The sequence below is a fragment of the Microtus ochrogaster genome, chromosome 4 (assembly GCF_000317375.1).
Source record: "Microtus ochrogaster isolate Prairie Vole_2 chromosome 4, MicOch1.0, whole genome shotgun sequence".
Classification (NCBI taxonomy): domain Eukaryota; kingdom Metazoa; phylum Chordata; class Mammalia; order Rodentia; family Cricetidae; genus Microtus; species Microtus ochrogaster.
Genome location: NC_022011.1, coordinates 82107275 through 82123897, shown reverse-complemented (window position 1 = coordinate 82123897; position 16623 = coordinate 82107275). Strand labels below are relative to the sequence as shown.

General features: G+C 45.8%; 1 protein-coding gene across 1 annotated transcript in view; it reads right to left on the bottom strand.

The window, feature by feature from the left end:
- Map3k20 (mitogen-activated protein kinase kinase kinase 20) overlaps positions 1–16623 on the bottom strand; it is a 154381-nt gene that overhangs the window by 12721 nt on the left and 125037 nt on the right. The window contains exons 15-16 of the mRNA XM_005346571.2: positions 13370–13432; positions 11937–12029 (exon numbers count right to left, since the gene is read on the bottom strand). Of these exons, the coding sequence (XP_005346628.1) occupies positions 11937–12029; positions 13370–13432 (156 nt within the window). The remainder of the gene's footprint in view (positions 1–11936; positions 12030–13369; positions 13433–16623) is intronic.

Below are 16623 nucleotides of genomic sequence, written 5' to 3'. Positions count from 1 at the left end.
AGGGGCTGAGCACAGGAACTGTTTATGCTGGAGCTCTGGGACTTGGGGCAGCAAACATAGTCCTTGCAATTGTCCATCAACTAGCAGGTGCACTGCTCTGCTGGTCTCTAGGAGAAACATGACATCTTGTTGGGGAGAGGGCAAGTTTTGCATTTGGAATGTGACAAATAGGAGAATTCTTCTAGCTGCTCAGGACATGGACACTTCTCTGATCACCTGTTGAGACACCTGGACAATTCTAGGAGCCCGTGTGTGCCTGATGGAGGATGAGAAAGCATCCCAACTAACTGCTTCAGGATCGCCAATTATGTGGAAGCATTTCATGAATTAAGATTCTAGGCCAATTAAAACGGGGATTCTTGTCCCGTGGATATAAAATCCTAAACAACACGCAGTTAATGCTAACTGAAGTATCTCTTTGCGAGAGCTCACAGTTACCCACTTTGTGAGCTGCTTACAGGTCCTTGGAGTTCCAAACTAGCTGAAATGATCAAACACAGACAAAGAAGGAGGGAAGAAGGAATGGAAGAAAAGAAAATAGTAGAGATGGTGGTAGCTTTTCCAAATAGGGGAAAACCCAATATTAAAATAGCACAAGCATACCAAACTTCAAAGTTCTGGGAATTCAGAGGCAATATGTTGTTGTTAAACATACATTTTCCCCTACCTAATTAATTAGTGCCATCAACACCATAGATTAATCGTCAACAGTAAAAATCCAGTATCATTCTGGATGCTTTAGAGGGAAAGTGGCCCCCAAGCTTTTCCGGATTACCTTTTCCTAAGAAAACAGACATTTAGAATCAACGTGCTTTCCCACCAAGGTACGATCTGAACACAGGTTTTTATCTGTAGAGGTCACAGAGTTGGACTCGTGTCTACTATACCTATGTAGCCAAAAAAGCCAGTAAGGCATCTCCAGTCCTCTAAAATTTCCCTTGCCCCAGCATGCCCACTTCCCACTAGCCGGAAGCTGCCACGATTTCCATTTATGTTGCACAGATTCAACGTTATGCGGCCACTCGCATTCCTTGGGCATCTTGGTTTCAAGATCTATTTAGGCTATGTAACCCTTATGGTCTATGCTGTTCTAGAGAACACAGTTCCCATTTTATGGATGAAGAAATTGAGGCTTGGATACTGGAGAAATACAGGCAGCCTCGTGGAACAGGAATTTGTGTCCTAGATGCATCAAGTTGAATCTTAGAGGCACTGGCTTCCAAACCCCCCCACCTGCTCCGTGCTTTGCATAAATGGAGAAAAATAAAAAAATCACCCACTGAGGAAGTACTTTAAAATATAAACTCGAGGGGTCAGAAGAAACTTCCTGAGAAACCCGAGCAGGGAGAGAGAGATGCAGTCATAGCAACTGACTGACTTTTGCGGAGTGTAAGAAGCAATCCCAGATGAAAACAAAACCCACAAAAATAATCTTGGTCAGGGCTGTCTAAAAAGTAGGGGGATGCTGCTGATGGGGGCCTCTGAAGGCGCCCTTACATGTGTCACCATTATCCAGCTCAGCTGCCGGAACCTGCTGTGCCGAAGGCAGGAGAGTGGCATGTCCCGGGAAAGCACCTGGGTTATTTATCATTAAGTATAACCCCGCCACACTATATTTTATTATGCTGTCTTTGGAAGGGAGATAATACAAGTATGGTTAATTTGCTTCTCTTCTTTATCTATACAGTGTCATGACCCATTGCGGCTTTGTCCCAGGAAATTGTTTTTTTTTTTCAACCCCAAAGAAATCCACAAGAAAGTCCCCCTAAAAATTCCATTAATAACCTCTTTCAGCCGCGTATAGGTTGCAGGGTCTGGAACTAAGAATGTTTTAATCTCCCCAGCAAAACAATGTCTCATAATGATGTACAGGACTATTGCCGCACTGATGAAGAATCATACATAATTCAGCACCTTTCCCTTTGGCACAACTGTGATATCCTCATTAGCCGTGGCTCACAGTGTCTGTCAGATGGTGTCCATGCGAACGCAGGCATTATATTGTCTTTGAGATGTGCAGCTGCTTCCATGACACTGCCAGTATATAAAAACATGACGCCAGTTTGTTTTATTTAGTGCTAAACCTTCCAGTTTGTAAAAACAAGGCTGACACGGAGCCTGACATGAGGCAGTGGAAATAATTAGCTCCCATTTTCTCAGCCCCCGATTTCCTTCTCCCTGCTGTGTTCTCTTTCCACTAAACCACCACATGTCAGTCGAAATGGGAGGCAATTAGTGGGCTCATTTCAGTCCCCACAACTGTGCTGAAAAGAAAGTATTTATGATGGCACAATGAACAGCTGAAAGATTAAATAACATTTGCCTTTTGAAAAGAAAATGACTTCTAGCTAAATGGGCAATTTTTGATTATTCTCAAACAAGCTTAGAGTAGTTGGTTTTTTAAAATACAAGAAAGGAAAATGAGTCATTTTTAGGTGAAAGAATCAAATAAAACTTGACACAGTAATGCAAATAACTGATGTTTTATTGCAAAATATGTAAATGTGTTATACCCTTAACAATGGCTTGTGTCTAAGGTCAGGGCAGACCCGTGCCAAGTAGACACCAGTGGAGATAAGGTTGTTCTGTCGCCTTTCGGGGGGTTGTTCTTGGAGGTATGGATGAAAGGGGACCTCGGGGAAGATAAAGGGGAGCAAATCAAGTGAGACACACTTTCATAGGATGCATTATACTTGAGTACCCAAGGAGGTTCGGGTGCTAGTTAGCAAGCTCAGAAAGGGCTTTAAAAATTGTATTTAAAAGCGGAAGGTAGTTGTCTTTAAAAAAAAAAAAAACAACAAATAGTTTTGCTATTTATTAAGAATATTCTGTGTTGGACTGGGTTTCTTAATGAATATAGACAGAACCTGACTTACCTAACTACTCATCCAATTGTTTCAATACTGAGAGATTTGTCGCCTTTATAATTTTGACTCAGGACCCTCAGAATATAAAAACAGCTACCCGTTAAGGTGTTCTTCTATCCCCTGACTCTAGGGATGGTGGCAAGCGGTAGATTTCTGAAAAAGCCCCGACCTGGGGAATAGGCACTGTTTGCCATTTGAGCCATTTCTGATCCAAATTCCAACGTCCAGGCTTAGTAGAGCGTCTTGTGTCCTTGTATTCTAGTGCTTTTAATTTGATTGCGACTAATCTGTTCATTTCTTTGGAGTTCATTATTCTCAAGACCTGGAAGTCGCCTTCTCAATACAAAACTAACCAGCGGCGCTCAGGGGCTTCTTAAAGCAAAGGCCACAACTGCGCCTGCCGTGTGGGAATGACCAACTCTGCTGACCCCAGAGGGTTTTAAAAGACAGGCACAAATTTAGATATTTGTTTCCCTGTCTCTATTTTTACTTCTCGCAAATCCAAATCTCTGTTTTTTTTTTTTTTTTTTTTTTTTTTTTCCGAGACAGGGTTTCTCTGTGGTTTTGGAGCCTGTCCTGGAACTAGCTCTTGTAGACCAGCAAATCTCGCTTTTGATTCAGACAACATGGTCAGTGTGAGGCAATGCGAGTCCCTGTTGATTCAGGAGAGCATAGAGCACGGCTTCATTAAAAGACTAACGCTGTCCCCGGGCTAACAAGATCCTGGTAAACAGCAAGAACACGGTCTGTGATTGATTTGAGCCGGCGTTTGCTCACGTGCGCTACACCCGTTTGCTATTTTTAAAGTTGCTCCTAATCCCGAGGAAGACTTAGAATGATCCGATGGTGTGCTAGAGGCAGCTCTCCTAAGCTGACTCTCACACAGGGCTTCCCAGCAACGTTCAGTGATGTCAGATGGAGAACTTGCAATCAGTCATGGCAGAAATATTTACATCCCAAAATCTGGAAATGCGACATAGCGTGGCTGCTTCCTCTGGTTGACAGACAGTCCCCGGCATGTACAAGTGGTTGTCAAGCCGTCAGCCAGCACGTGCTGGGCACCGCACCCAGTCCGGCTCTAGCGCTAGAGGTGGCTCTCCCACGCATCGGACAAGGCACACGGCCGCTTATTAGAATCAGCAGTGACTTAGGAAGCTGCAAACGGCGTTTGCTTCGGTGCTGTCAATTAAAACCGCCTTTCTTTCTCTTTTTAAAAGATGACTTTATGGAGGTTTGATTGACATGGTAAAGCTGGACATATTTAATGTGAAGAGCTGGACCAAACCAGCACTGCAGCCTGCGGCTTCCTGGCCATCACTTCCCTAGTTTCCTCCCCCTCCCTTCCTTCTTATTAATTTTGTGATACAATCACTTAAGATTCCCCATCCTACCTCGGATGGTGTGGTGCACGCCTTTAATCCCAGCACTCTGAGGCAGAGGCAGGCAGATCTCTGTGAGTTTGAGGCTAGCCTGGTCTACAGAGCGAGTTCCAGGAAAACTAGGGCTACACAGAGAAACCTTGTCTCGAAAAATAAAAAAAAAAAAAAAAAAAAAGCAAGAAAGAAAGAAAAGGAGAAGATTTCCCCTTTCTTGTGAATGTTAATTGTGACACTATGCCATGCTAGGACTTACTCCCTTTGCAGATCAAGCCTCGCATGGTTTGGCTAATCCCTCCTTGTTTTTTCCTCTCTAAATCCTGCATGTCTTCTAGAACTCTGGCACCGCAAGCTTCAGCACTCAGGTACATGAGCATAGACATGGCTGGGAGCACAGCCCTCCTCCAAAGCTGAATGAGGGGATGCACTTCCTTATACGGACTTCATGATAAATCCAGTTCCCATCAGAGTGAGAAGCTTCCCTCTCAGCTCTTCTGAAATGGACAGAAGGCACTGGCTTTATGCTTGCTTACAGAAACCTTTTCTGGGGGCCCTGTTAGTTCAGCCATTTTTATCTATTCATTTATAAAATTTGCATGCTAATAATAAAAAAAAAACCTATTTGACAGTTTCTGATATTTATGGTATTCTGAGAAAGGGCCAGGTTCTCACAGGACAAGACTTGGGGAGGAAGAGGAAGAAAGTCAGGGAGAGCCTTCCAGGGACAGCCAGCCTTCTGAGGGACATTGCCAATCTGCTTCAAAATCCTCCTCATTTTCTCCTTCTGGGCCTCTCAGGAGAGCTCTTCTGCCTCCTTAGAAGATCCCTTAAAAGTGAATCCCAAGTGACGGCCATTTGGAAAGGGTTCCTTGACCTGGACCCAGCTCCCTTTTGGGAGATGCTGAGAGACGGGTGGTGATATTTCTGCTATGGCAGGCGATGTGCCCAGGCCTGCGGGGACACAGCCTCTGTCTGGGGACAGGAACAGATAAGGACTCCAGGATGAAGTCTGACAGTTTGGCACTCACAAGTGACGGATGGCATCCCCGTAGTTCCTGCCTTTCTCTGCTCTTGCATTTGTATGACACAATGTCTCAGAAGCGCTTGGTGAGAAAAGTACCGGGTGATTTGGTAGTTTATCCCTTGGCAAATTGAGCATCAATATTCCTCACTGGTGAGCTGATAAGAGACATAATACTAAACTCTATGCAGCTGAATATTTCAATAAAAAAGGGTGGTTGCTGCCCTGGGGAGCGCACGAAGCTGCCTGAGTTGCTCAACGCGGCTTTCCTTTGTGCCAAGCCAAAGGCATTACAGCACAACACACAAAGCATTCTCCACACAAAACGGAAATTGTCAGAGTATAGTATTAACTCATCAAAATCCAATCGACCAGCAATGCACGGACCCTGAGGGGATGCCGGCACTTTCCAGAAGGAGGTGGCGGTGGAGCTGCCCCTTCCCAGGTAGGGGATCTGGGCAAGGCACCTCAGCTCTCCTTGGCTTCCTCCCAGGGAGGCTAATACTGGGGTGCTGCCCCCATCATGCTGAGTTGAAAAGATGGCATTCAAAATGTTTGCAAAGTGTCAGTCAGAAGTAGGATATGGCCATAGTTATCAGAGGAGTTAGAGTCATCTCTCTCCTCTCACCCGGGAGACAGTCAAGCTTAGGAAGACCCAATTTCTCTCAGTTTGATTACCATAATTTCCATATTTATATATGTGTGTGTTTTTTTTTTTTTTTTTTTGGTTTTTCGAGACAGGGTTTCTCTGTGGCTTTGGAGCCTGTCCTGGAACTAGCTCTGTAGACCAGGCTGGTTTTGAACTCACAGAGATCCGCCTGCCTCTGCCTCCCGAGTGCTGGGATTAAAGGCGTGCGCCACCATCGCCCGGCTATATGTGTGTGTTATTAAAATAAATAATTAACTTTGCTCTTTAGAGCTGGTCAAATAGAGCAGCAGGTTGTCAGCCAGTGAGCCGAGACCTCCGTAAGGATCATATTTCAGATATTTACATCACAATTCATAAGAGTAGCAGAATTACAGTTATGAAGTAGCAAAGAATAAATTTTATGGCTGGGGTCACCACAGCACGAGGAACTGCATTAAAGGACGGTAGCATTGGGAAGGTTGGGGACCACTGTCTAGAGTAAGGCCCAGGACCACTGAACCAGAGGAAGGCTCATCTTCATCCAAGTACCACTGGCATAAACATGCTTTTTCCTCCCTGCTAGGTTGTTTTAGGGCAGGGAATAAAAAAGGATATTTTGCTGGTGGGAGAAGGTCTAGGATGTTTGTAGCGCTGGAGGCTGACAGGAGAAATAAAGATCGTAGACCAGGTGTCGTGTGGACATTTTGGCTCGTGGTGAAGACACACACGTTCAGATAGGGATGAGTTCCTAAGGGTCTTTGAATCAGCCTCAGGCCAGAAGCCATTTGGTGAAAAACTGAAGCTAAGAAAAGTCATTTAATATAAACTCCTAGGACAAATGCTGACCTCTTGCAATGAAGGGTTTGCCCTCTGAAGCTATTTGTATATAAAATTAAATCTTCATTTTTGTTTTGGAGGCCATCAAGTTATTGAGATGGAGTAACACTTGAAATGACCTCTGCGGGCTCATGTTTGGAACACATTTCCTTAAATGGTGGTTCTCTCTTTTTTCTTCTTTTAAGATTTATTTGTTTATTTAATGTTTGGAATACTTTTTCCTTCTCTCTTATTTTATTTTTTTAAAGATTTATTTATTTATTATGTATACAGTGTTCTGTCTGTCTGTATGTTTGCTGGCTCAAAGAGGGTACCAGATCTTATTATAGATGGTTGTGAGCCACCATGTGGTTGCTGGGAATTGAACTCAGGACCTCAGGAAGAGCAGTCAGTGCTCTTAACTTCTGAGCCATCTCTCCAGCCCCTTCTTCTCTCTTTTTTCTTCTTTAAAGATTTACTTATTTTATATATATGAGTATTCTATCTGTATGTATGACTTTATGCTTGAAGAGGGCATCAGATCCTATATGTATGGTTGTGAGCTACTATGTGGTTACTGGGGGTTCAATTCAGGTCTTCCAGAAGAGCAGCCAATGTTTTTAACCACTGAGCCATCGCTCCAGCCCCAGTGGTTCTCTTTTAGAAAGTTGTGGAATGTTTAGGAGGTGGGGTCTGATTGGTCGAGGAAGGTCGCTAGGGGTGGGCCTTTGAAGGCTATATTTGTCTGCCTGTTCCCATCATGCTCTTTGCTTCCTGATCCACCCTGATGTCAGCGGCCTCGACCCCAAGCTCCCTGTTAAGAACTGAACTGCTGCACATGCCTTTCCCGCCACAAGGGACTGAAATCCTCTGAAACCGTGGGTCCAAAATGCACCCGTCTTCCCTTGAATCCTTTCCGCCAGGCACTTTGTTACAATAATGCAAAGGCCTAGAGACTCCACCGTCAAAGGCAGAGAGGAGGGGTGGCCGTTATTCCCATGAAAGGACTCACTGCCACGCGAGTCCTTTCCCAGTGACTCCTGTTGGGACATCCTTCTCATTTTACTTGTGAAAGAAAAGTGACATCAAGCAAAGGGTTTGGAGAGGACTTCAGAATTCCAGTGTTGTTGGGAGCTGTGACCCCCCAGATTCTGAATTTCTTGTAAAGAACTTGTTTTCCTCTGCTCTGAGACAGCCTGCAGCTGCTCTGAGCACGAGACCCTCAGGAGTTCCTGATGGCAGGGGAATGGTTTCTGGTGCGTTTGGCTGGGGCGTGGCTATCCCTATATACGCTGCCCCTGGACACAATAAAAGGGGCATTCTTGGAGCATTCTGGCATCAAGGATGATCCGTGTCACTGTCTTGTGTGTTTTTATGTGTTTCAATCTCCAGCCCCTTGCCTGGTTCATGAACTGTATGGTAGCACATAGAGCACAGACAGGCGTGGTGCACTACAGTGTTTCTTGTGAGGAAAGTTTTCTTTCTAGTCTAGGAGCAGGTTGCAAAGTAGGTTTATGAGAACCCAGTTTACAGGAATTTTGAGGAAGTCTTTTTCCCCCCTAATGGGTTCTACCTTTAAGGGTCCAGACTTCTCATATGAACTATCATTGCCATGCAAAGCATGCTTATGAAGAAGTATTTTGTTATTTAGGGTGTAGAGTGCCATAGTGGGGTACTGTAGAACGAGACAGTAATCTATTCTCTGGCTGTTTTATGTGGGTTTAGAGATGGCTTCAATGAGTTAGCACATACACAATAGAAACAAAAATCAAGCCATAATTTTTGGCTCTGGCTGTGGCCGCCTCATCCCAGGCTAGCCACATACTTTGTCCTGTTATCTGTTTCTTGATCAGTGATGACACCATTGTGTCATGTGCACCTGGCATAAATGCCAAGGGACTGGTGAGATGGCAGTCATACAATAGTTAAGATTTCTAGAAAGTCTCTAAAGACGGGTTTCATTTGTGGTGTTCAGGTAGCTATTTTGAGGTGGCCCATCAACCTCTTCATCAACCTCTTCCTCAACCTCTTCCTCAACCTCTTCCTCAACCTCTTTGAGCTCCAGCTCAAAACTTAGGCCTTCCCCAAAGCATTTCCTGCTTATCCCATGCCAGCTACTTCCTTCTGCTCCTGGCACCTTGACAGGGCACCCACACAATAGGGTTTCCTTTTGATCTGTTACTTTATAACACCATCTATCCAGCTGCTCAGTTAGAAACCTTTGTCCCGGTCCTGGCTCCTCACTTTTCCTCTCTCATCCCATCTCTAGTGAGTGTTAAGTCTATGGCTTCTATCTCAGTATGTCCTGGGGCCCAGTTTGTCCTCATCACTTTTGATTTTGTGCGTTTGTCTTTTTGAAACAGGGTTACTTGGTGCAATAGCCCTGGCTGTCCTAGAACTCACTTTGTAGAGCAGGTTGGCCTCGAACTCAGAGATCTGCCTGCCTCTGCCTCCAGAGTGCTGGGATGAAAGGCCACCACTGCCCAGCTTTCCTCCTCACTTTTAGCTTGATTCTCTCTTGACTCACAGATCTTCCCCCACACTGGCCTGACCTTCCCTGGATTCGCCCTTCTCAGATTCTGAGCAATGTTTTAAAAACACATGCCAGCCCTTACCTGTTCAGTTTGAAACCTTTTGGTTCCTTAGCTTGGCACAGTAAATGGGTCTTTTTGTGTTCAGCAGCCCCTCTCTGGCCTTCCTTTTCATCACACCACTTCCCTGCTCTGTGTCACTTGAATCAGGTCCATGAAAAGGAGCCCAAGAGAAGCTTCCTGTGTTTGCCTGGCTTCATGAATACCGGTCCCTCTGCCTTCCATACCAAACAAATCCCAGTGGTTCTACAGTTTGGATTTTGGCATTTTATCAGGGAGACTTTAAGACCATCCCTCACTTCTTTCTTACCTACAAGTAGACATATATCGAGTGTGAGTGTGAGAGTGTGTGTGTGTGTGTGTGTGTGTGTGTGTGTGTAAAGACTGATGTATGTGGCACTGGTCTGTATCCACTCACTGATCTTGTCTATTTCCCTCAAGATGCTGTGGATTCCTTGTAAGCCAAGGCTGTACTTTCTGACTTTGTATTCTGAGCACTCAGCAAAAATACAGGCACAAAGTAGGCCCTTGGGTTCTGTGTGCTGAATGAGTGTGGGGTGACAATTCTAAGTGGGTGACCAGGGACTCAGACTATCAAAAGTTGTACTTGTCTAGAGCCCAGAACTTAAAAGGTACACATTATAGTAAAAAAAAAAACCAAAAAAAACCAGCTTCTGAGTTTTACTGAAAAATATGTTTCAGATTTCCAAATTACCAAGTACATATTTTCAGTACCTGCAAACATTTTCCTGTTTGAAGCTTTTCTTGACAAGTTTCTATCAAGGTCATTTTCCCTCTCTCCCTACAAATCAGGTTACAGTAAAAAGGCTTTAGATCGTCACGGAGTTGACACTAAAGGAGGCATATGGGAACACACACACCTTGTTTGCTATGAACAGACCCGAGTGTGTGGCAGGGTTGGAAGGTCCTTTAGTGCTGCTATAGAGGAAGGGACTCACTTCCACCCTCATTCTTTCTGCCTCTAACAAGAGCGAGTAGACAGACAGTAATTTGCAGGACAGCTCTCCCGTATTTACATGTTAGACCAGAAGAGAGGACACACAGAGCTCCCCCCCCCCTTAGTTCATCAACACACTGCGGTGGTGAAGGCGGAACGTTCCCCAACAGGTGTCCAGAAAGAGCAGCTTTTGAAGTTCCAGGTGAAACTCAACCCTTACAGTTTACAGCCATTCCCAGTTCCCAAGCCCTAGAGCTGGGACTGGCTCGAGAAAAGCAAGGTTTTATTAAGCATTGGCCTGGAGACCAGCCAGGCCTGTGCAGAACCTTCCCTAATTATACAAGCTACAGGTGGGAGGAGTTAGTATCAGTCCCTTGACGCTGCAAAGCAAAAGTTCAAGTTATACAGTGGTCAAACACGGGCTGGGGCTGGAGAGATGGCTCCACAGTTGTGAACACTTGCTGTTCTCCCAAAGAATCTGAGCTCTAGGGAATACCCTCTTCTGGACTCTGAGGGAACCTGCATGCACATGCGTGCACACACAGACACACACACACACAGACACACACACACACAAACACACACACACACACACACACACACACACACACACACTGTAAACATACAAAACCAAACCTCAAATCAAACAAAATTTAAATCCAGCTACTTTCTGGTTATGTATGTAACCCTGGGATGGCAAGGCATTTAGCCCCTCCGTGTCCCAGCATCTACATCTGCAAATTAGGGAAGAGTTGCATTTATATGCTAGCTTTGTGACAATTCATCTTCACTGTCAACTTGACTGGATTTAGAAATTATCTAGGAGACATCCATCTGGGTCTCAAGAAGGCATTTCCAGAGAGAGTTAAGGCCCTGGGGAGGAAAAACCCACCCTGAGTGTGGGGGGCACCATCCTGTGGGCAGGGCTCCCAGACTGAGTAACAAGTGCACGCATTAGCATTCCGTTTCTCTGATTCCTGAGTGTGGCGGCAATGTGGCTAGCCGTGACATGCCACGTCGTGCTTGCCACGTCTTCCCCCTGTGATGGATTGTATCCCTTCTTACACCACAAGCCCAAAGGACCCCTTTTTCTTAAGTGGCTTCTACCAGCATTTCTTTACAGCAATGAGAAAAAGTAATTCATACAAATACTCTTTGCATATAACAATTAATAGATACTGTTAGCTATTTACAGTAATCTGAGGTAACACAGGCCCACGTGCTACCTAGGCAGACCACCACCACTGCCACCACCTCCCCATCCCCCGTGCCCAGGCCTCACTGGATGAGCGTAGGTCAAATGCCCTGCTGCCCTGCTGGAGCTGATAACCCAGATCCCACGTTGTCTCTGTTCTACTCTAAGTGTGGGTTTATTCTGACCTTCCTCAAGAGTCAGGAGCCAGAAGGCAGAGTGAGCAAGCGCCAAAACTCACGCGGCCTGTGTTTTGCTATGTGATCTTGAGAGTTTGGGTGGTCTCCCCCAGGATTCTTTACTGACAGAAGTTATACGTTTCCTGATTGGATTCCAGAGGAAGTTGGCAGCCTGTCAGCTAGGTTCTGTTTGACGAAGCCTTTAGTCTACACTTTTATTACCAATCATGTTACCAGGTGGTTGGGGCTGGGGCAGAAAAACCACCGAGTTACAGATGGAAAATACCCAAAGGGTTGAAACTTGTTACCTGTGGGCCAGTTCCTGGCTTCAAGTGAAAACCAAACACAAGTTCAAGGTTCACAATTTTTTCCTCATTTTCTTCAGGTTCCCCTCCTGAATCCTAAAATAGAAAAGCAGATATGGTTCTTAGAGACAGTGTCTTCACTTCGACTTCTCAGGTAAAGCAGATCACCCCCCGCCCCCCGGGAAGAGCCCACCAGGCCCCTACTGCTCAGCCCACACTTCATGATCAGTCCCACTCCTGGTTCTGACTGTCAAGGGGTCCCTAGGCCTGAACGCCTGCCTGCACTTTTGCAGTTCTCCAGTGCCTGGTGCTAACAGGGTTTCCATTCTACTCTTTTATTGAACTTTTATCATTAGATTAAGATACAAGCTGTAACTAATGGCTAAAAGCAAGACAACTGACAGAGCCTTGAGAACCCCGCCGAGTGACTTCTCTGCTCTTCCCAACAGTGTCACCTGGGTGGCTTTCTGCATGCAGCTGGCATTGTGCATTTCTTGCTGGAAGCACATTTTGCACTGGATGGGTGGTAAGATTCCAGACTGAGAGAAAGAGTCAAAACGCTCAAGGCATCTCTACCCTCTTTCCAGAGAGGAAATCTGCAGCTTCTCCAAGGTATGTGGACTGAGAGACCCGAGGGCTGAGAGCTGGGAAGCCATAGCTGCTGGCAAGCTAGCACAGCTCTGGGCTCTGGGGGTAGTCCCAAGCATTTGCTAATTTTCTAATGAATCATGTCATGCACCCTTAGGCTATGGTCACAACCAGATGTGAAGTGCAGTAGGTCCCTCTTGGTTCATGGTTTTGTTTCCCACGTTTTCAGTTACCTGCAGTCAACTCTGGTCCAAAAAATGTTTTAAATAGAAGTTGTAGAAATAAACAGTTCGTAAGTTTTAAAATAACTTATTTTATTACTGGTTATTGTCAGTCTGTCACTGTGCCCAGTTTATATATTAAACTCTCTCACAGGCATCTTGGAGCAGGAGAAAGCGTATATTTGGGTTTGGTGCTAATCTCGCTAATCTCAGTTTCAGGCATCTGCAGGGAGGGGTGCTGGGGTGTATTCCCATGGATAGGAAAGGGGACTGTCGTTTAATGTTCTATATGAATGACACTCCTCCACCCCCAGGGTAAGTGGCAACCCAGAGCTCTGGTGTGTGACTTCCTTTAGTAACTTAAAGGCCTCTAGAATCAGGCACGAGGCCAGAGGCCTCTGTGAGGGGCACTATTCTTATCTTGAATGTGTTGTTAATATTCCAAAGTGTGGGAAACACATGCGTGTAACTTATAGAGATCATAGCCATCAAAGGGGCTTTTGTTGGACAGATGTAATTAAATTTCACATCAAACAATAGTTTGAGACATTAGCAAACTTGGGTGTGGACGTGGCAGGTGCCCATGCCAATAAAAGTAGGGGCCTTCGGTGAGGGCATCTCACTCACCTTAATTAGCGGTGGGAAGTGGAACAGGTTCAGGTAATCGTGGGCTAGCTTCTCAATAGCTGACTGCAAGGAGAAAGATCACATGACTTTATTAATGATTTCAAGATACCAAAGGTGGTTAAAATTACTGAGCCTACTCCCCCCCTCCCGCCCCCGCAAAAGATTCTCTACATAGTACATAGACTATCTTGGGGATGTTAACGTCTCCAAGATGTTGCTTGAACATATGTCTGCTCATCAAAGTAGAGGTGGTAGTTTGCTATTATTGGAAGGAACAGGAGACTACTTGAGGGATGAGAAACCACGGCCTATGTAGCTCCTGCCCCACAGGCAAAGCCTGCCAGGCCCCTACTGCTTGGGTCACACTAGCAGTCAACTTAACGCCTGGCTGCAGCTAGGAAGGACTCCTTGGCCCTGACGTCCTTGCCCACACTTCTGGTGCCAGCAGGTAAACAGTCGCCACCCTACCAGACCTGAGCCCACACTCCTGCTTAACCAACCAATCCCAAATGAGCAAATCTGAAAAAAAAAAATCCAGAAAAACATGTCTCCTCCAAAAATTACTTATCCCAGAATAAAGGACCCCAGGGGGAAATGACCTCAAAGAAATCCTAAATAATTCAAGGGAATGATTAAACAACCCAAGATAAAATCTAAGAGATGAATGAAATAGAAAGTCAATATAAGATATGAAAATATAATTCAATTAAGAAAACGAATGTGGGAAAGCCAAATTGAAATGATGCTGGGAATGAAACACCCGATAAGCCGGACAGGGATGCTAAACCTCAGAATGAACAGTAAATAGAGCTGGCCTTCAAACCTGGGCCGGGCAGGGCAAGTTAGTGCGTCAGTGTTTAGCTGTCCCAGGGATGACTGAGAACACAACTGGGCATAGGAGTGGACCAGCAAAGCCATCAGGAAGGCTGCGACCTCAGCACGAACCAGCAGGGAATGCTAAGAATCGTACAGAGGGCTGGATGGTGGTGGCGCAAGCCTTTAATCCCAGGACTTGGACTTGGGAGGCAGGCAGTTCCAGGACAGGCTCCAAAGCTATAGAGAAACCCTGTCCTGAAAAACCAAAAAAAAAAAATGTGGGTTGAGACCCTTTTTTGGGGGGAAGGAATCAAATGACCCTTTTACAGGGGTCATATATTAGATATCCTGCATATCAGATATTTGCATTATGGTTCATAACAGTAACAAAATTACAGTTATGACGTAGCAATGAAATAACTTTATGGTTAGGGGTCACCACAACATGAGGAACTGTATTAAAGGGTTGCAGGTTAGGAAGGTTGAGAACCCCTGCTCTAGATAGTGAGCCATTACTCAGCTTTTCTGGGAACTGACCATGCACAGACTAAGAATCCCAACCCAGGAAAACTAGATACATTTTTTTTTTTCTAAAGCAAAATGAAACTTCCAACAATGTAAGGAGTGCTTATGGGACACTTAGTTCTCTTCCAGACATTGGCTCCTCCCCAGGAGGCTGGGGGAGAAGGCAGCTGACAGGCTGAGTGGGGGGACCCCGGAGAAAAGCTACGGTGCTATTCTGAGCCAGGTTGCAGTTTTATTGTTCCCTTAGGCTGAGAGACTCAGAATACACATTGACAGTGCCTTCCGCTGTGACGGTGACGGAACAGAGAAGGGGGACAGCTTCTTCCTGGAGTTTGTTCATGTGTGCAGCAGACAGTTCTGGCAGAGACCAGGAGGCTGCCTCTGGTATGGAATGCCCATGGGCTCTCATTCCGAGGGCCCAATGGAAGCCCATTCATGCCCGATGTCTCCAAGAGCTCACAAAGAATCAGTTAGAAAAAGTTCACACTGTCTCTTCCTTCTCCTCTTCCTCTCACAGAAATCTCCCTGCCCAGGGCTCAGCCAGTAGGCCAGGCTGGTTGGCTCTGGAGCCTCCGGCACCTGCCCAGCTCTGCTTCTCAGCCCTAGGGTTACACATGCATAGTGCCAGGCCCAGACTTTTGCAGCTTTTACTCAGGCCCTGGGAATTGAACCCAAGTCCTCATGCTTGCACAGCAAGCACTTTGCCTCCTGAGCTATTTCCTCCGCCTTGTGTTATTTTTAATGGGGTGAAATTCACATACCATAAAAGTAGCCATTCCCAAGTGTTTCCTTCAGTTGCCTCTACTTCCTTTACACAGTTATGTAGCCCTCTCCTCTCCAGTGTGTTCCAAACTTCCCATCATCCCAAGGGGCTGTGACACTCATGAAACAATCACTACCCCTCCCCTCCTTGTCCTACCCCCTGGTGACCACCACCTCTATTCTATTGGGATAATCTTTTTGTATACAGTGTGCTGTGTCTCTGTCCTTCCTCACCTGCCTGAGGCATCTTCTGATTGGCTTAATAAAGAGCTGAATGGCCAATAGCTAGGCAGGAGAGGATAAGCGGGACTTCCAGGGAGAGAGAGGAACTCTGGGAAAGAATATGAGGTGGAGGGGATTCACTAGTCATACCCAGATGATAGACATACTGTACTAAGGAGAGGTAATGAGCCACATGGCAAAATGTAGATTTATATAAACGGGTTAATTTAAGTTTTAACTTAAGTTGGGAATAAGCCTAGCTAAGGTCAAGCTTTCATCATTTGGAACTGGTCCAAAGAAAGACCCGTTATAACATTCTGTCTCTGTGGTGTGCTATTCTGGCTACATTATGTACATGGAATACTAGCGTGGCCCTCTGTGTCTGGCTTTTCCCACAGATGTTGTTTCCAGGCTCATTCCTGCTGCAGCGTGTGTCTGCATCTCACCACGGCTCCTTCATCAACAGCCCAGCTGGCCTCCTCTGTTCGCCATGCCTATTTCTGCTAAGGAGTCAGGCAGGCCGTATTTCTCAGTGTTTTAACTTCCTACCTGGAGTTTCAGACCCAGCCTCTCCAGAAGTCAAGTTTAAACTCTCTAGTTCTGGTCACATCCAGACATCCAGCCTGAAGCTGGAAGCAGTCCAGGGGCTAGACTTCCTTTCCTGCACTTCATCCTGCAGTCTGCTCCAGCCTTATGTTCCACCAGTGCAGTGAGCCACCCACTGCTCCTCTGAGCAGAGGCAACCATCCCTTTCACTTTCTTTGGTCCATCATCCCCATCCCTATGGACATCTTCTGTTCTGTCCTCCCCAGGTCATCTCCATCCCTATGGACATCTTCTGTTCTGTCCTCCCCAGGTCATCCCCATCCCTATGGACATCTTCTTTTCTGTCCTCCCCAGGTCATCTCCATCCCAATGGACATCTTCTG